At 37.0% G+C, this 19,826-nt stretch overlaps 1 protein-coding gene across 6 annotated transcripts in view; it reads right to left on the bottom strand.

The window, feature by feature from the left end:
* Window positions 1-19,826, bottom strand: part of ralgapa2 (Ral GTPase activating protein catalytic subunit alpha 2) — a 154,552-nt gene that overhangs the window by 79,561 nt on the left and 55,165 nt on the right. For 4 of the 6 annotated variants that reach the window (XM_038271576.1, XM_038271577.1, XM_038271578.1 and 1 more), the window contains exons 17-26: window positions 14,489-14,635; window positions 12,982-13,104; window positions 11,869-11,954; window positions 11,693-11,783; window positions 11,405-11,578; window positions 10,900-11,067; window positions 9,229-9,422; window positions 8,960-9,058; window positions 7,628-7,783; window positions 1,961-2,089 (exon numbers count right to left, since the gene is read on the bottom strand). In XM_038271576.1, the coding sequence (XP_038127504.1) occupies window positions 1,961-2,089; window positions 7,628-7,783; window positions 8,960-9,058; window positions 9,229-9,422; window positions 10,900-11,067; window positions 11,405-11,578; window positions 11,693-11,783; window positions 11,869-11,954; window positions 12,982-13,104; window positions 14,489-14,635 (1,367 nt within the window). The remainder of the gene's footprint in view (window positions 1-1,960; window positions 2,090-7,627; window positions 7,784-8,959; window positions 9,059-9,228; window positions 9,423-10,899; window positions 11,068-11,404; window positions 11,579-11,692; window positions 11,784-11,868; window positions 11,955-12,981; window positions 13,105-14,488; window positions 14,636-19,826) is intronic. The other 2 variants (XM_038271581.1, XM_038271580.1) reach the window with 2 other exon arrangements.

Raw genomic sequence — 19,826 nt, 5'->3', positions numbered from 1 at the left:
ATATATATTAGGGTTGTCAAAAGTATCGATACTCAAAAAAGTATTGATACTGAAACGTTGTATCCGGATACAATACTCGTTTTTAAAAGTATCGATACAGTTCCACCACCAGTGGCACCTAAGCAGTCATTCATCTAAAGAATAGAGGACAATGCACTTTCAGAACACTGTGTGATTGAATAATTCTCTGCACCTTTCAGTTTTAGACTTTTTTTTGGTAAGAGGTGCAGCTGCTGAGAATTATTTTTTGTTTCTTAACCGGTTTGGCTAGTGTCATTGTTATGTGTGCAAAGCATAGCCAAGGAAGGAACACTTAATTTTAATTTTATAAGTTTTTTATCAAGCTTGCTTAATATTGTGCACAATATACAACCTTTATTGTATTTATTTATTGTATTTTATTTTTTAATGAAAATATTTCTGTAGAATTTTGGGGTCTTTGTTTTTATCCTTGTGGTATCGAAAATGGTATCGAGTATGGAATATTTTCCTTAGTATCGGTATCGAGTTGAAAAGTTTAGTATCGCGACAACCCTAATATATATGTATGTATTAGGGCTGGGACTTTAACGCATCAATTTATATTAATTAATTAGAAACATTTTAACATGTTACAATTACATGATTAATTGCGGTTTCTTATTTACATTAAGTCCCAGGCTTTACTCGTCGTTTCTTGTACAGCTGTATCTGTAGCTGAATCAGGCTGAATCTGGTAACCAAGTGGCATCACAGGTGTTGGTCCACTGGGGGCATATAAAAAATGGATCAAACCAAGTACAAGTATTGCAGCAAGGTGTACTTGCTAAATACTTGAATACGGTATGGACATCTAAGCTAAGGCAGAGGGTCCTTGGTGCTCGCCATAATAAGCATTATATATCTGAATAGCTCTGGCAGTTGGAAAGGAACTAAGACCTTGAAAATTGAATATTTGTAAATGAGAAACAGTAGCCTCAGTGGATAATGTTTTAACAGCACTAAATGATGCACAATGGATAGCAATAATCAAGTATAAATTATCAAGCAAAGCTAACTGTGGTAGTTGTGTCTGTATTAGAAAAGAAACTCTTCTGTTTACAGGCAATAATTTATGCCTTGTGGCTCAACATACTGTATTTTTGTACCACATTTGGTTGAAGAATTTGGGCTAAATTAATGAACATGAACTATTCACACACACATAGAAGTCATTTTTTCAAAGAGGTTGCATAAAAAAATAAAAAGCATAACTTAAAACTTAACTTAAAACTAAATCGTAATAACATTTAACCAATCCAATGATTGTCTAACCCAAATATTTGGATTCAAAACGACATATAATTGTGTGTTTGTGCATAAGTTGTTGTGATATATTTCTTAATTAGACAATTAATTAGACAAAACACCTTTTTTAATCAAAAAGGTGTTTTTAGATTGTAATTTTAATCCAATTTAATCTCATTACTGATATGTAAAGATATCTATATATAGATATCTATATTTAGTAATATAATACCAGTTTAAATCAAGAATGTTGAAACCTACTGAGCGGGTCAAATTTACACCTGGTTAAACAATAAACACTGCAATAACTCAGCAAATTAAGAAAACTGAAAGGAAACCACAGGTTAAGAGGAACATTATAGAGTGGAAATGTAAAATAGACAACATATTTTATATATGCTTAGAAATAAAATTATGTTCTAGACATGAACAACAATAATGATTTAAGCTTCGGTAATAGGCTGTTGGGTGAATTAAACATAAATGGATACTGATGAATTTGGTGGATGGATGGATATTTCTGATTGATTTATTTATTCATGAAGTTTTCAACTTAAAACACCAGACAGACGATCATTGAGAGGCCCATCAAAGGCTATTTTACGTGCATGAAAGTACTTTTCTTTTGACTGAAATGAATACCAGTTTCTTTCTTACACACAAAATTATCGATGAGCATAAAAGTTGTTGGTACCTCTCTGGAGTCAGAGGAGAGGACGCGTTCAGCAGCAGTGATGAAATCTCCAAGCAGCATCGTGAAGCCCGGGAGGCCGAGGAAGAAGAAGCGGGGCGAGCAGGAGCGGACCATGTTATTCAAAACATCCTAATGAAGTGAAAGAAAACAAACACAACTTAGAATTACATTCACAGTAACTAAGGCCAGGTTTTTGACTGCAATTAAGGAACAAACTAACATTTTTACTCAATTCCAAGATTTCTGCACACTTCTAGTAAAGCAGAAGCAAAATTTCATAAATGGGCCAGTAGAAATATTATGCTGCAACAGGTAGTTAGGCTCATCATTTAAAGCACGTCTATAGTGTAAAGAAAAAAACCTCAAGAGTAAATTACAATAAAGGAGAGGAGGAAAGGAAGGAGAGAGGCAGCAGATGGATTGTTTAAACTGAATAAGAGGGACGACAAAAGACCTCAACTTTCATGAGTCATATGTAGGTACACACACACCAGCAAACCTGTAATTAAAGCCAGAGACAACGTATTGTTTTGCAGAGTTACAGCGGCTCAGTGGCAGATGTGTACTCTTTCAACACCGACATATGCTGTACAGCAGAGGGTCACACACACACTGTTTAAATGTGTACAGTATAACCCCACACACACTTAAAAGTGTTCTTCCAAACCAAGGCAGAAGGAAATGCTTAAAATATCCCTAAACATAAATAAAATATATAAAACTGGTATGAGAATGCTACATCTCAACAACAACAGAATTGCTCTCTCTTATCTGTGGCGTGTATGTGAGTATTTGTGTACAAAGCCAAGGTCCAGCTCAGAAACACCTGCCTTCATGGCTATAAACCTGAGTAAATCCGACAGTTCAAACATCAGCCTGTTTGTGCCTGAATCCAGGCTCATGTTAACAAACATGCGTACAATTTCTCCAGCAGAGACACATAAACACACCGTGCCACCTATGTATTTGTGACATAAGCAACCCCCAAACCTTTGGTAAACAGCTACTGTATGCAGGTGAACAAAAGGAAAATAGACTAAACAGAGGCATAAAAAGCAGGAAGTCAAAGCAACATCAGCGCTGCATGTGGAAAATTGATGGGAAGAGCTTTAGAGCTGAGGGTCCAATTTTACCCTCATTTTGTTGGTAATTGACCTCTGAAGCATAATGTGCAGTGCAGTCAGAGGTAATTAGCAGGCAACAAACTGTTTCTTGATTGCCTGAAATAAGCATTTTAGAGGAAGCCACAAATGCAAGCAGCAGAGTGCTTTCGATTGGGCGCATGAGCAGAGGGGACCTGATTTCAGGTGTGAGTAAAGAAATCAGGACTGAGAGAAGCAGAGCTGTTGGCAGGAGGAATGGCGCGCTGCATCAACAAAAGGTGCATTAACGTTAACTCTGAATAGAGCCACTGCAGGCCTTTTTCCATTCTTCTTTTTTTTCCCCCAAAACAAACGTGGCCTCATCTTCAGGGAAGAATGCAATCCGCCCGGCGACAGGTGACAGGGTTCATTCTGGCATTTCATCACACCACACAGTATTGGATACATTTCATCAAAAAGATTTAATAAAGAAATATGAGTAAAGTTCACCAGTCAGAGATCAACAGTAGATTTAGCGGCAAAGTTGGGTTTAATCTCACTGAACACACAATATAAGAAATATAAAATAGCTCAGTTATTCACAAACAAACATGTGAGCTTATCGTGGTGTTTATTTACCCTTGCATGACAGGAAATCTTAATAAAATGGCTAAACTTAAACACATTTTGTGAAGAAAACAATAGAGTATCATAGAGGTTGCTTACATCAGGTTTTATCCAACAAGGGAAATCTAAATAAAAATATTATAAGGTCTAAAAATCTAGATTATATAAGGCTTCAAAAATGTGTTAGAATTGTCCCCCAGATGACAAATTGACTGAATTTGCTGATAACATAATTTTAAATGATTAAAGATGACTGATTGCTGCTTGTTGCTATTTAATCCAATTTATAGCTTATTTTTGTGTTTAAGCATTCAATCTGCTAAGTTACTTAAGTTTAAAACAAAATGTGTTATTTTGTAAGAGAAGAAAAGATATTGTTAATGTCATAGTTTACATGTTCGTTTTATTTTTTTTCTTCCAGGACATTGATTGGTTGTTACCATGGTGACAAATCAAGCTAATAAGCAAACCAGCTTTGCATCAGGTAAATTCTCAAACTAATTACAAAGGTATCTCAACAAGATCAGAGTTTCTGTTACATGCAGTTGATCAAAGTAACACTAAAAAAAACTAAAAGAACTTTATTAATTTAAATATCGTGAAATTCTTAAAATTTATTTTATTTTGAAATACCAACATCTGGCTGTGAAACGGCTACTGTTCAATTCGCAGCTCTCAGGAAAACAAGAGATGAGTCCAACACTGCTTCCAAATTGGTCACTTTGTCCTTCTATTTAGGGACATTTCAGACCTCTTTTTCTTTCTTTTTTTAAAGACACGCAAGAAATCTACCAACTTTTTTCTCTCTTAGAGATTTTGGCCATAAGCTCCGATCACGTTATCCATCTCCAGTGAGCAGCGAGGGCTGCTACACTGGAAAAAATCGAAATCTAGATAAGTCAATTTTTTCTTAAGTGCATTTGTTCTTGAATTTAGGAGGTAAGTGAGACTCTTTGCCAATGGAACAAGACATTTTACATTCAAAATAAAAAAAACAATTGCATTGCCTTATTTCAATGAATATTATCAAATCATCTTATTTTAAGAGTAAAAATACTAATTCCATTGACAAATCACCTTATTTATCTACTCAAATAAAGGGTAAATACACTTATATTTGTACTTATTTCTATACTGTTTTGCAGTGTACCAGCTCCTCCCACTTTCAAAGCACCAGCAGGTGGTCAATCTCAGCTAAAAACCACGCCTGCAGTCAGAGCAGAGACAAAACCAACTCCTCTGCTTACCCATTAAAAATCAGTCACACATGCGAAAAGCTTCCACTAACTACTCAAAGTTATTCAGTTGAGTTTTAAAGTGTAGAGTTTTAAGAAATTTTTGGACTATTTACATTGACATTCCTCTCTCCTGTGGGCTCGATCAAAGCATGGATCATTGTAGGCCAAAGTAGAGGTAGAGTAAAGGCAAGAAGAAAGAGTTTATTTTATATTTGAACAGTAGTTATTGTATAGTGGATGTCCATAGTTCATGTTTAACCTTAAAGTCGTAGGGAAGCCGTTGTTCCAACCGTTCAATTTCCGAATTCTCCCGAGTGGTGCACGACTTTACACAAGTGAATAAAGTGAATGGGATTGGTTGTTTATCAAGGGGGCGGGACTGTTGTGGTGGAAGGATCGGAAGCAAATGGCCAGTTTTTGGTTTGGTGTTGAAGACTTACAGCCGTACATGTTTGAGCCCTTGCCTCCCAACGCTGCCAGTTCTGTTAGCTCTACGCCTGCTGAAGACACAGATGTCCATCACCGTGAACACCGGGACGGAACTCAATGCAAAAGGAAATTATTCTGATTTCTTATTTCAATCGTTACATATGTTAGCTGCAACATATGAATCAAGATGCTATGACCAAAATATTTGATTGACAGATGACAGTTAATATATATTTGGCCGAATTTAGGTTTTCAGGCTGGCGTATAACTAACTGGCCTGCATAACGGGAAAAACCCCCCACAGATTTTAAGACAGGATTTGTTTGTTTTTTAAATAGAAATTTTCTACATTAAGGGACAATATAGTCTAATAAAGAGTACATTTACACACATGTTTAAGCAAGAATGATTTGGCAATTTTAATATGACTTCCTTAAAACTTTAAAGACTTGACCTTCAGAAATGAATGATTTTATGCACGTTTAAGGCTGTGTCCTGTCAGCATGTTGCATATCTTTTTATTGAGATAACCTATTGTTGGAGCAGCATATCAAGGTGGTTATGGAGAAACTCCAGTCGTGAGAGGTAAAGAAGGGGTAGGAGAGATTTCTGCATCCTGAGCACCATTAGGGAAGTTAAGTGCAACACCAATGAAATGTAATGAGTTACATTTAAGTGTTTTAATGTTAAGGATAATCCAACCATTCCACCATGTCACAGATTCTGACCTGCGTCAGTAAACGTGACAAAAAAGACTGATTGAGGACACCACTGTGTTTCCATCACTAAACTTCACAAACATAGGCTGATAACTGTTTAACTCTAGATTACGTAGCTTTTAGAAAGACTTTTATTGATCGATTACTGCTATTGTGCTGCCATCTTGCCTTTGAGACCACAAACCAGTAAGTGACAGAAAAACTAGGACAATAGCCCTGACCTTGGCCTGCTGTCAGCTGGAGGAGGAATCGAAGAGTAGCTGATTTAATCAACCAGAAATTTCTATAAAAATCCTCAATAATGAAAAAAAAAAAGTTAAGATTTAGATAAACAACTGACTAGAGAATGGAAATACTTTATGAGATATCTCGCTTTATTTGAATCAGAAGAAGAAAACTTTTGTTCATCAGGCTGCTTGATCTTATTTTGTGCAAAAATATTTGTGATAAAATTCTCTTTTTTGACTTGAAAAAGGTAGAATTTTTTTTAATATATTTTTGGGATTGCAGCGGGTGGTGGGGGAGGAGGCGGAAAGGAAGGAGGTGGGGGAGAATAAGAGCCACTTTCTTATGTTAAGCAGGCGTGCGGCTGTCCTCTATTGTGTGGCGTGAGGACTCTTTTCTCTGGCCAATTTGAGCATGCTTCAGTGGCCAGCCTGGCTCTGGCCCCCTAACGCATTATACAGAGCCACAACAAAAGCTGGAGAATGCTGCCTGGTCTCGCGGTGTGCCGAGCCCCCCTCATTGCTCTACTCTACACTGCGTTCCCCAGGCTCCCCTCCCGCTCCTTCACACAAGCAGGCAGGCAGGGCCGCTCTAACTCTGGGCCCCCGGCCGATGTGTCACTCTAACGGAGCGCGGCAGACGTCAATCCTTAATTAATCACGTATACACTGCAGGGGCTCAAAACATTATTTAACGACATGGAAAACATTCTAATAAGCTTGTCGCACTGCCAAGGCGCAACAGAAACCCAGCCAAGAGGCCATATATATGCATATATATTCACACACACATTCGTAGCACAAACACCCCTTGCTCACCCAGACTTTTTTATCTTTCTCCTTTTGTTTTTGGGAACTCTATTCATCTCCACTCATCTTTGTCTAGGAGCAAAGGCGCTACGCCAGAACTGAATGCTAGAGAGGGTGTGGCGAAAAAGAGAAGGAAGATGCCAAAACAGAGCTGTTCTTCTAAGCACCACAGGTTGGCATGTCGGTTTGATTGTTTAGCTTTTTTTTTCCATCAAGACTGATTACAATTATAAAACTAATGTAAATCTATGCTCCTTAATTTATCCAGGTTGAGTCTAAATACTTCTAATTGGAAAAGGCTAATTTTAAAGCTGACATATAAGGACCAAATAATAAACAGAATTATCTCAGAAACCACTGAATAAAAATTAAACAGGAGACATATTAACAGGTAAGCAAAAGCAAAGATTTACTTTAAAAGTTATTAAGCGCATCTTAGTTTGACTGATGCGCCATCTAGAGGCAATAAAAGAATAAAAATGATTTAAGAAAAGAGAAACCTGAGGATCTTATTCAAGGAGCCACCTTGTGGCTGTACCTGGTCATCGCTGGTGAAGCCCTTGTGCATGACGTGGTACAGGTGCACCAAGAAGTCACTGTTTGGGAGCACATCCTGGTGTCTGGTCATCATCTCACAGATTAGCTTGTATGCCTGCAGTTTACCAGCCTTGTACTCTGCTGGGAGCATGGTTGCCTGAGGAAAACAGGAAGAAACAGAAAATAAGAACAAAGATAAGAAGCTGCATAAAACTTTCCCTCAAATAATCAAAGAACATGTAAACTCTAAAATAATATATATATGAAACCTGTTTAGTTTTTGTTTATTGATCACGTTAAGTAAATATGCTCTTAGATCAATATGGTCCAGGATAGAATTGTGACTGGTGCCACACGTACAATCATCAAAGATATGTAAAGATAATATTTATATTTCAAGTGGTAGTAAATGTGTTCTAATAACTTTGTAATAACAGTGTAACTTTAGAGAAAACATAATTACAAAAACTAAGAAATATTATTGGTTTGTTTCAAGGAGAAATTAAAGAGTCAAAAAAAAATAATTAACCACAATTTGAATTATTCTACCAGTCTCTGCTAATAAAAGCCTCTTGTTTGCTGCATCTCCTACATGACTTGTAACAAACAGCAACTTGTGAACTGTGAATAGAAATGTTCTAAATTTTGAGACAATATATTCTGATAAAGAGTACATTTATATACATGTTTAAGCCAGAATTATTTGACATTTAAATAAGATTTCCCTATGACTTTAAAACAAGCAATAAATAAAAACAGTAACCAATGAACCTTCAGCCTTTCTCTAACAACTTTAACCTGATTTACTTTTTGTTAGGTCCGTTTTATAACTGTTTTTAACGCTATATTAAAAATAAATATATAAACACTTCAGCAGCACATATCAATAGTTTGATCCTTTAATAGGATTTTATTTGCTCTTTAGCTGTTAGAGGAGAAGTAGCTGTCTTTGCTGTTTTAGCCACACTTTAAATTCAATGAGAAATACTCCTGACATTATTTCTGATAATAAACATCCATCTTTCTGAAAACAAATATTTATCTAGATTTACACCAGACAGTTATTGATACACAGTACAGGACTGCTAAGTGATGGGGGCCTATCCAGACTGCCATAGACATAACCAACTGTCAGAGGCGCTTTCAGTGCGCTAAAATTAAATAACAGAAGACACAGAAAACACTTCTTAAGAAATGGAACACATTCGACTTGTTAGACCCGATAACTAGCAATAAAACTCAGTGAAATGATGCCACCCCGCTTCATCTATAGCGGTGTTTGATGCATGTGAGTGTCTGCATGATGCTTGCTGTGCTGATGTGGTGTTCATACCCTGAAGAGCCATGATGCAAGCATTCGAAGAGGAGGGATGAACATAGGCTGGGGTGGTGAGGACTGGTTATCCACGCTTATCCCAAGATTGTCCCGGATCTGAGAAAATACATTTAAATTTAGACACTTAAAGCAATCTGTCAGCATCTTATTCATTAAAGCATTGTCACAAAACTCAATGAAGAAGTTTATATTTTCACATAAAGTTTGGTGAAATCTTTATAACAGTTGTGTTCATGTATGTAGGTGGCTTGTTTTTTTTTTTGTACCTTGGCCAGCTTGTGCCAGAGGTCGTAGAGATAAGAGAAAACCTTGGCATGGATCTTGGGGCAGCGGATGTTATTGACATCTCCCAGGATGCCCAAAATCCTCCTCCAGAGAACGAAAGCAGAATCAGGATGCCAACCCGTTAGCGTCCCCCCAGCGATGATGCTGACATCATCGGCCAGACACTCACTGCTGTCTGCAGGATCAGAAACAGTTTTGGTTTGAGAAAAGAAAAAGATGACGAAATCAAACAAGGTTATGCTTATTAAGGAGATTGGATTTAGTCAACATAGATAATTAACTATTGCAAATAAGAAAAATGAAGACAGGATTAGTAGGACAGAAATTAAATATTTTTTTCCTTAGCAGCTGTTGACTAAATCTTAGATTGTCTGTGCTTTTTCCCCTATATGCAACTGACCTGGAAGATTTTTTTTTTTTATCTTACATAATAAAGAAATAGTTTTTTTGGGGGAAAGGCACAGAAGTGCATGCTTCATTTCAATGAACAATGAGGGAACGGTGCCACCTAGTGGACAGAAAAAGAACTGCAAAAGAAAATGAGCAAAGAAATAAGAACATCTTACAGCATACCTTTATCTAAACATTTAGGTTTCAATTTAAAAACATAAACAGGTTGTGAAAGAGCCAGATAAAACATAAAAGAGCAGATAAAATAACAACATGCTAAATAAGCTAATACCCAGCAAAGTCGACGGGAACAAAGTGGGTACAAAAAAGATAGATGTAACTTCAATGCCTTGCAAAAGTTTTCATACTGATAGTTTTGGTTTCACATGTTACAACCACATAATTCTGTGTATTTTACAAGCATTTCAATAGATTTCCACAAACTGGTGTATAAATCTGAATTTTGAGTCCCAGTCAGCCTCTAGTAGATGGCCGCTCACGCTGAGCCTGGTTCTGCTGGAGGTTTCTTCCTGTTATAAGGGAGTTTTTCCTCTCCACTGTTGCTACAAGCATGCTTAGTGCAAGGGATTGCTAAATGGTAGATGAGTCAATGCAATTAATTGGTTTTCTTTAGAAAGAAAACTTTTAATCAATTTAACTGAATGATCTGGTGAACTATAAAGTGCATTGAAATGACAACTGTTGTGAATTGGCTCTATATAAATAAACTGAACCGAATTGAAGAGGAATAAATAAGACAAATTTCACACAAAACATATCTTAAAAGTGTGGCAAACATTTTTTTTTCATTGCTATTCTAACACCCTAAAAATAAAAGCCAGTGCATGACATTTACTCCAGCAATACCAGTTCATCATCAAGCTTGAAATATCTCAATGGAGAAAAAGGGCCCCATTTCCCAGCTTTTTGAAAACCTGGTGTAGTAAACCGCTTACAACAAGAACCCCAGTGCAGCCTTTAATAACTCCAGAAACATTTTCTTTCAAGCTCCATTCTGTATTACTTGGGTTGCTTTATCACAAACATCCAAATAAAATACACTCAAGCTAAGGTTGTAACTTTTAACTAAATTTAGAAACTTTTGAATACTTTTGCAAGTCACTGAGATGAATAAACAGGCTTTATCTTAAGAGAGGAAAGATGAACACAGATAACAGCGTAGTTTGATGCAAAATATCAAGGTGGAAACAATGAGAGGAAAGCTATGATTCATATGATAAATAACAGCTAGGCAGCTGTACCCAAGCGGTGCGGCATGTGTAAGACAGACTGATGTATGGTGTCATCCAGGGGACAGTCCCGCGGGCACTCTGTGTGCACCACCAGGGCTGGTGAAGAGGGGGGGTTCTGGGGGTAGTGGTAATTGTGGTAGGGAGGAGCAGAGGGGGGGAGGAGGGCACACTCGGGACCTAAAAAGAACAATGGAAAAGGGATCAAACTGATATTGGAGTTGAGGGAGAACAGAGACACACGGATCACAATGCAGGGAACCAAGAGGTTAACTTCAAAGGGTGGGATGTGAGGGAACAACAACACTTATCCTCATAAAACATAAAGTTAGGAGTACAATCAAATCTGAGTAAGATGAAGTGCATTAAGTTATTGCTAGTCTTTAGGAGCATAACTATCCTCTATTTAACATTCCATATCAGTTTGTAAAGTGTTTAACTTAATGCTTGAATCATATAAAGACAAACAAGCTCATATCAGACACATTAAAAGAGTAAATTTGTTTGCCACCAATACCTGCTAGAGCGTCATTGTGGCTGAGCAGCAGACTGCCTTGGTTCTGGGGGTCGGCTGTAACATCCATGTGAGCCGACTGTGTGGACTGATTGTCGGCCTCCTCGTCGAATGTATGCCAGGTGACTTCAGCTTCATTGAAGTAGCCGTTAGATGTCTCACTACTCACGCTTTCACCTATTTAAGGAGGATAAAAGGTTCCTTTTATACCAGAGAATAGCAGCACATTGTTACATACTCTATGCTAAATGCTATGGCCATAATCATCGATGATAGTATGCGATCGCTCACTTTTATCTCTGATTTTCTGTCGTGTGTAACTCAGGGGTCCGTCAGTGCTGCTCTCCGTCTCAGTCGGACTGCTGCTCCGTCGGATTAATATCTGGATGCACAGTAAGTATAAATGACAAATCCAGCTCAAACAAGAAGCATTTTATGACCTTAACACAGTAAATATTGTTGCATACCACTGGTGGCTCATTGCTCTCAGCCCTGCCCTCAGACATCCTGCTGTCAGAACCACAGGAGGTAGGGGAGTAGTCTCTCTTCTCGGCTGCAAGAAACAAAAATATCTTTAAAAGCTCAAAAAACTGAGAATATGTGAATATTCTTTAACATTTAAACTAGTGTTGTGCCGATGCCATTAAACTTTAAAATGGTATCGGTGCCTTATTTGTTGGTACGCACCGATACCAATACCACCATTTTAGTGCTGGATCGGGGCCCCGCCCGATACTGGTATCGGTGCAACACTAATTTAAACATAACTTTTCTAAAAACAACAAAAAACTGAGGAGGACTTTGTTTTTGTGACTTCAGTTAAAACAAAGTGTAAACCATATGCTTAGAGGTCGGGGGATCCCATTTAATGTACAGAAGATAAAGACAATTTTCAGTACGTGAACTTTAAAAAAAAAAAAATTTCCCTGTCATGATCAGCATTATGGCAAAAGAATTGGAATCTGTGTGCCGAGCTCTACCCAACAGTTTTGCTTTGCCAAGTGAGGCTTCTCAGGATGAAAAACCTCCCTTGATCATTTAATACTGCTTTACTATTTATTTAAGATTTATTTTTAATTACAGAAGTAAGATCAGTAAAGCTAAACATGACCGGTGGACAGGGGGAGAGTACGTGAACATTTTCATAGAATTATTTGCTAGAAATCATCATCTAATTTCCTAAAAAATGGAAATGTGTTATTTTTTACTAGATACATTATGAACTGTTCCTGTTCATAATGTTGAATATTGTAGCAAAGTCATTACATTTAAAATTTATTCTAATAGAAAAGCAGAATAGAGCTAAAAAGAAGCCAATCTATTACAGTGCATCTTCCAGTAATATTGTTCACTACCAGCCACAAACCACTAATAATTGCCTTGTGAAAATATGACTATCATCAGTATCATAATAAATGGAAAACATAAACATAAATGGATCTATAACTGAGCATCAGATTGTTTTTTATAAAATAAAAAAACACAGAATCATGCCCTTAAAGGCCAATTTAAGTGTTGGAATGAGGGCAGAAAGGAGATTTAGACTGATGAAGGCCTGTTTTTTTTTTGTTGGTGAATACCTGGTAACGTGTCAGACAGCTGCTGGGTGATGTCTGAGGTGCTACTGCTCCGCTGCAGAGGACTCTCCCTGCCTCCCATCTCCTCCTCTCCTCCACATTCTGAGAGCTGACACTCCTCTACATCTGGAGAAAAAAAATAAAAGAAACGGTTATTTTCTGACAAGACAAACAAAAAAAAATTAGACACATAATCTGAAACATGCTTTGAGTTTCGTTTAGGGAACGGAATAAATGCATATGATGAAAAACAGACTTTTATGAAGATGTGGAGAGAAGCATCATGGGCAGACATGCATTAGTAAAGGACTATATTCCATTGTTACAGACAAGACTGTGTTTTCTTTTCCATAGAAGTTGATTCCATAAATAATATAATTTTGTCTAAAACTTAAAGTCGTAGGGAAGCAGCTGTTCCAATCGTTGCATTTCTGAATTCTCCCGAGTGGTGCCCGACTTTACACGAGTGAATAAAGTGAATGCGATTGGTCGTTTATTAAAGGGGCGGGATTGTTGTGGTGGAAGGTTGTGGCCGGTTTCTTGGAAGCATCTTGCTAACCAGTTAGCAACTTGGTGCTAGTAGGCTCCCAATGAGAAATTCCATTGGGACCAAGTAGCACTAAATTGGTGATTTAGCATCGACACTGTCAAGGAACACTATGGACAGGGGAAACATGCAAGAGGAGGAGAGTTTTCCTGTCGGAGGTCCTGCATGATTCTCTTATACATTTTTTATTTAGAGGAGGAAAGCAGGGATGAAGTTGTTGTGGAAGAGGACGCCAGGAGCTTGGTTTGGTGTAGAAGGCTTACAGCCGTACATGTTTGAGCCCTTGCCTCGCAACGCTGCCAGTTCTGTTAGCTCTACGCCTGCCGAAGGCACAGACGTCCATCCCTGTGAACACTGGGACGGAACTCAATGGGAAAGTAAATGTTTCTTAATTCTTATTTCAACCGTTGCATATATCAGCTGCGACATGAATCAAGATGCTCTGACTGAAAAAAATGTGATTGACAGATGACCATTGATATATGATTGGCCGAATTTACGTGTTCAGGCTGACATCTAACTAACTGGCCTGCGTAAGATAAAGAAAAAAACCCACAGATTTTTAGATAGGATTTTTCTTTTTTAAATAGAAATTTTCTACATTTTGAGAAGATATAGTTTGATAAAGAATACATTTATATACATGTTTTAAGCCAGAATGGTTTGACATTTAAATATGATTTCCCTGCGACTTTAAATAAGGATTCATACAGATTTCTCCCTTTGAAGATCTTTGAAGTGTAAGTGTAAAAGATATTTCTACACAAAAAAAAACTATGGGATGGACGATATGGAAGGATGGATGGATAGATATTCTAAATTAAAATCAGATTCTATACTGTAATAGAACCCTTTTAATAGAGACAAACAGTTCAAATGTATAAGAGATTATTGAAAATGGATGAGAAATGCAGGACGGAGGTCACAAACACACATACATGCAGCTCTCACAGTGCACTTTACCTGAGAGTCTATGAGAGCAAGCAGAATTACCAGAAGAGATACCAGGCAAGAAAGAGCTCACAGTGTGGAGCAGCATAGGGACACTTTTAGCAGTGGGCAAAGCCTCGTAAAGATGGACACAGTTGCTGATGGACTGGCTTCGCTTAGCTTCCATCAGGCAGATAGAGATAGAGAGGGAAGAAAGAGACAGTGGAAACAGTAGAGAGGCAAAAGGAAGAAGACAGAATTCAATGCAAGAGGAGTAAAAATAGCCTCTAATGATAAAAGCATTTATTTTAATAAAATAAGTCATTCGGAATAAGTAGAGTAACTGCATCTAGCTTTGATACAGTTAAGTTAGAACCCATAAAAACAATGTGCTGTTCAGAGTTAAAACGGTTATTAAACCAAAAAAAAATTAAAAATGGAAACAAACAAAAAATGAAAGCTACTAAATGTCAGAATATTTGCATAAAAAAAAACAGCTACTAAAACATTTCACTGGCTCGTCAGTCTTGCACAAAACATTTAGAGGCCAAATTCTCTCACAAAAAGCACTAAAGCTCTTTGAGGGGAAAAAAAATAATAAATAAATATCATAAAATGAACAGGTAAACTTGACTAGCCAAAGGTTTTAAAAAGGAAAACAAAACAAAAATTACATAAAACCAAAGTATAAATCAGTAAATCAAATAAATTAAGCTACTGGGATTGTAAAAACAAACTGCATGATTAAAAAAAACTGCAAAACTCACAAAATAGAAAATATACATATTCTCCAATTCTATATTTAGCATCAGGTTTGTTTCCTTTGGGCAGTTCCTTTGTGCAGGGGTCACACAGCAAGTCAATAGAACATGTTTACAGACTTGGCAAAAGTCCATAAAGTTGTAATACATATATCTCCATAAATCTATATATATAAAGTGCATAACTATACAAAGCTTTCACATATATTCTAACAATAAATTCAACTTTTAAGGATAACAAAAAAAAAAGTCAACTCATAAAAATCTCCTAAAGGCCTAAGCCAAGATAAATATTTTCTCTACAAACAAACAAACAAAAAAAACAACTAGGTTTTCTGATTTCCTTTAAATGTAAGGATCTTAGTTGTTTAAAGCCTTAAAGGCCACCAACAGACGAGGCCGCTATTGCGCATTTAGATACCACTCAAAATGATTAAAACTCAAACTAAAAGTCCTGTAAGGAGTACTTCTCAGAATCACCTTGGATGATGGAAAAAACCAAAACATTAGTCATTCAGTTATCACAGGAAGTAATTTATTACCGTATTAAACCACAGAGAAATGTCACTGCAGGCAGTTCTTGGCTTGTCTGACTTTCTTCTGCCTATATATTCTCTCTGATGGCCTACATCTGACACCACAGGATTTACTGTCATTCATGCAAACATGGTCCCAACTATAAACTCCCATTTTGATTTATTGACAGAGAAAATAATAAAAATGATTAAACCTAATAGTAATAAACACAGGATAAAACACTGCGTGGTTTAAACCTATTCTAGAATCTCACCTTATTTATTAAATTACAGAAATACAGGTGCTGGTCATAAAATTAGAATATCATGAAAAAGTAGATTGATTTCAGTAATTCCATTTAAAAAGTGAAACTTGTATATTATATTCATACATTACATACAAACTCATATATTTCAGATGTTTATTTTGTTTAATTTTGATGATTACAAATGACAACAAATGAAAATCTCAAATTCATCATATCAGAAAATTAGAATATTGTGAAAAGGTTCAAAATTGATGGCCCCTGGTGCCACACTCTAATCAGCTAATTAACTCAAACCACCTGCAAAAGCCTTTAAATGGTCTTTCAGTCTAGTTCTATAGGCTACACAATCATGGGAAGACTGCTGACTTGACAGTTGTCCAAAAGACGACCATCGACACCTTGCACAAGGAGGGCAAGACACAAAAGGTCATCGCTAAAGAGGCTGGCTGTTCACAGAGCTCAGTGTCCAAGCACATTAATAGAGAGGCGAAGGGAAGGAAAAGATGTGGTCGAAAAAAGTGTACAAGCAAGAGAGATAACCGCACCCTGGAGAGGATTGTGAAACAAAACCCATTCAAAAATGTGGGGGAGATTCACAAAGAGTGGACTGCAGCTGGAGTGAGTGCTTCAAGAACCACCACACACAGACGTATGAAAGACATGGGTTTCTGCTGTCGCATTCCTTGTGTCAAGCCACTCTTGAACCACAGACAGCGTCAGAAGCGTCTTGCCTGGGCTAAAGAGAAACAGGACTGGACTGCTGGTGAGTGGTCCAAAGTCATGTTCTCTGATGAAAGTAAATTTTGCATTTCCTTTGGAAATCAAGGTCCCAGAGTCTGGAGGAAAAGAAGAGAGGCACTTCATCCACGTTGCTTGAAGTCCAGTGTAAAGTTTCCACAGTCAGTGATGGTTTGGGGTGCCATGTCATCTGCTGGTGTTGGTCCATTGTGTTTTCTGAGGTCCAGGGTCAACGCAGCCACATACCAGGAAGTTTTAGAGCACTTCATGCTTCCTGCAGCTGACCAACTTTTTGGAGATGCAGATTTCATTTTCCAACAGGACTTGGCACCTGCACACAGTGCCAAAGCTACCAGTACCTGGTTGAAGGACCATGGTATCCCTGTTCTTAATTGGCCAGCAAACTCTCCTGACCTTAACCCCATAGAAAATCTATGGGGTATTGTGAAGAAGAAGATGCAATACACCAGACCCAACAATTCAGAAGAGCTAAAAGCCACTATTAGAGCAACCTGGGCTATCATAACACCTGAGCAGTGCCACAGACTGATCGACTCCATGCCACGCCGCATTGCTGCAGTAATACAGGCCAAAGGAGGCCCAACTAAATACTGAGTGCTGTACATGCTCATACTTTTCATGTTCATACTTTTCAGTTGGCCAACATTTCTATAAATCCTTTGTTTTTATTGGTCTTCAGTAATATTCTAATTTTCTGATATGATGAATTTGAGATTTTCATTTGTTGTCATTTGTAATCATCAAAATTAAACAAAATAAACATCTGAAATATATGAGTTTGTATGTAATGTATGAATATAATATACAAGTTTCACTTTTTAAATGGAATTACTGAAATCAATCTACTTTTTCATGATATTCTAATTTTATGACCAGCACCTGTAAATTTACTATTCAATAATATAATACTGTAATGAATATGCATTTAATTAACTTTCTAAAAATATATATAGTAGCTTAAATCACCACATATTTAAAAGGTTTCCATGTAAATAATTAGCGCTATTGTACATTTTGTTCTAGATATAAAAACGTTATTAGAACCAATTAGTAACTGAGCTTTCAAAGACTTAGGGAGAGTTTGTTCACCTGGATCAGTGTGGCTGCAGACCCCTAATGAGCCCAATAATTAAATATAGAGTCTTTTTCCTTCGTTTTTAAAGACAAGATCTCACAAAAGTGACGTTGTATATTTGCATGCAGAAGAGCAACCAAGTTTTGACAGTTTTCAATGCTGATGCATTTCCTTTGTGTGTGTGGATAACACTTCAGGGTTGTTCTCATATTGAGCTTCTCTCCTCTGCTTTCAGCACACTTTAATTACGTCTTTCAGTTAAGAGCGATACATCCTATCTGCTTACAGCCCGCCACTGCTTCCCGCCTGTGCATATTAATGAGCATTAATTACACCCTTAATGAAACAATCAAAAAGTGCCGTGCAATTGATGTGTGGGGCTTTCTCTTGAGGAGTAGGGAGGAGGGTTGTTGCTCCTTTGAAGATCAATGTGAGAGAAATCCAATTAGGCTGAAGAAAGGAGGAGAATCTGAAGCGGTTGCATTTAACGTCCATCTTTGCTGGCATTGAGATACAAATAAACAGGCTGAAAGAATATATGTGTAAACTTCTACGTAAGGGATATAATGGGTGGTTTAACACATGCATGTAAAAACACTCAAGACACTTTATGCTTCTTGCATAAAAACATTTTCCCTTTACACAACAGGCCTGTCATTTCAGAGCGCAGTTGGTGAATGAAGTGGATGGAGGTCAGAAAAAGAGAAAGATGTTCCCTTTTATTATCTAGATTATGATTCTACACATACATATACAGGTAAAATATGCAGCTGCTGACTGATTTTTATCAACTGTCTAGTTAAAATTGTAATCCAGCCTCCACATGTCTATCAAATAAAAGCATCAACCTTTGTTTTTGGAAAACTCTGTCTGGGGAATATACTGTCAGCCTGCAGTCAAGCTGACATGGAATATGCTGACACTGGCCAGCGACATGTCAGAGAAACAATGAAGACCATCTGTTGGCCTCTTTGTCTATAGATTAGGCGTCTCAGTGACACCTGGCCCCTTTTCAAAGGTTTTCAGATGAAATAATGATGTCCGACATACTCTATGAGTTGTTTTTGGTGGTCTGATGAGAAGGAAAACAAAAAGGCAAACAGAAAACCAAGCAGAAGTTTATACACACTTCTCTTAAATATAAATGGTTTTAAATTTGTGTTTTTGGAATGTTTTCTTTTTTCTTTTTTTTTTGTGGACAAAAATATACCAAGAATGTTAAAAACAGGCATGTAGTGCTCAATTTATTTATTTTTTAATCAAAATAGATTACATGGTTTCAAATATAAATGTTCACTACAAGCAGCAAAAAAAAGACATGCTTTAAGGAGGCATTAATGTTTTCTAATGAAAGTCTGGTCAGATTTATGACTAACCATATCAGAAAGATAAGATGGGTGTGCACTCTTAAAGGGCCAGTATCGAGTAAATAATAATATCCCCTCATCAAACTCACACCCAAAGTATTAATGTAAGTGATTAATTATTCAAATTTCTTCAAAAAAAAGAAAATTAAAAACAATCCACTGGTTTGAACCTCAAACTCAACGCCATTCCTGACATTTTGAATTGAAAAAGCTTCCTGGATGGGAAGCGAAACGTTTTCAAACTTGGAAACAAAGTCCATTGGATTGTTTTTACTTTTCTCTTTTTTTTTTTATGACTATGACCTGGATGACTGAGAATCTTCACAAGCATATTTAAAGTTCTGTGGCAGACAGTCAGAAGAAGAAAAACAGCTAGCTCCACCTGATGAAACAAGCTTCTACTGAGTTTTTAATAATAACCACTTCTTAATCCAACACTTTTCTGATTTTTAAATAATGTTGATGAAATGTACTTTTGGATCCCAAGGAGATTATTCTATCTTTAAGCATCCTAAAGGATGACACAGTTCTTAAAAAATGCTTTTATTTTTGAAAGTGACCCTTCCCACGAAAAAAATCTGTTATATTTCTGCAAGCTGCTTTATGGCGTTGTGGCCAAAATGGA

This window comes from Cyprinodon tularosa, unplaced genomic scaffold (assembly GCF_016077235.1).
Source record: "Cyprinodon tularosa strain WSP-4 unplaced genomic scaffold, ASM1607723v1 ctg80, whole genome shotgun sequence".
Classification (NCBI taxonomy): Eukaryota; Metazoa; Chordata; class Actinopteri; order Cyprinodontiformes; family Cyprinodontidae; genus Cyprinodon; species Cyprinodon tularosa.
The sequence above is the reverse complement of the archived record's forward strand: the minus strand, read 5'-3'. Positions and strand labels throughout refer to the sequence as shown.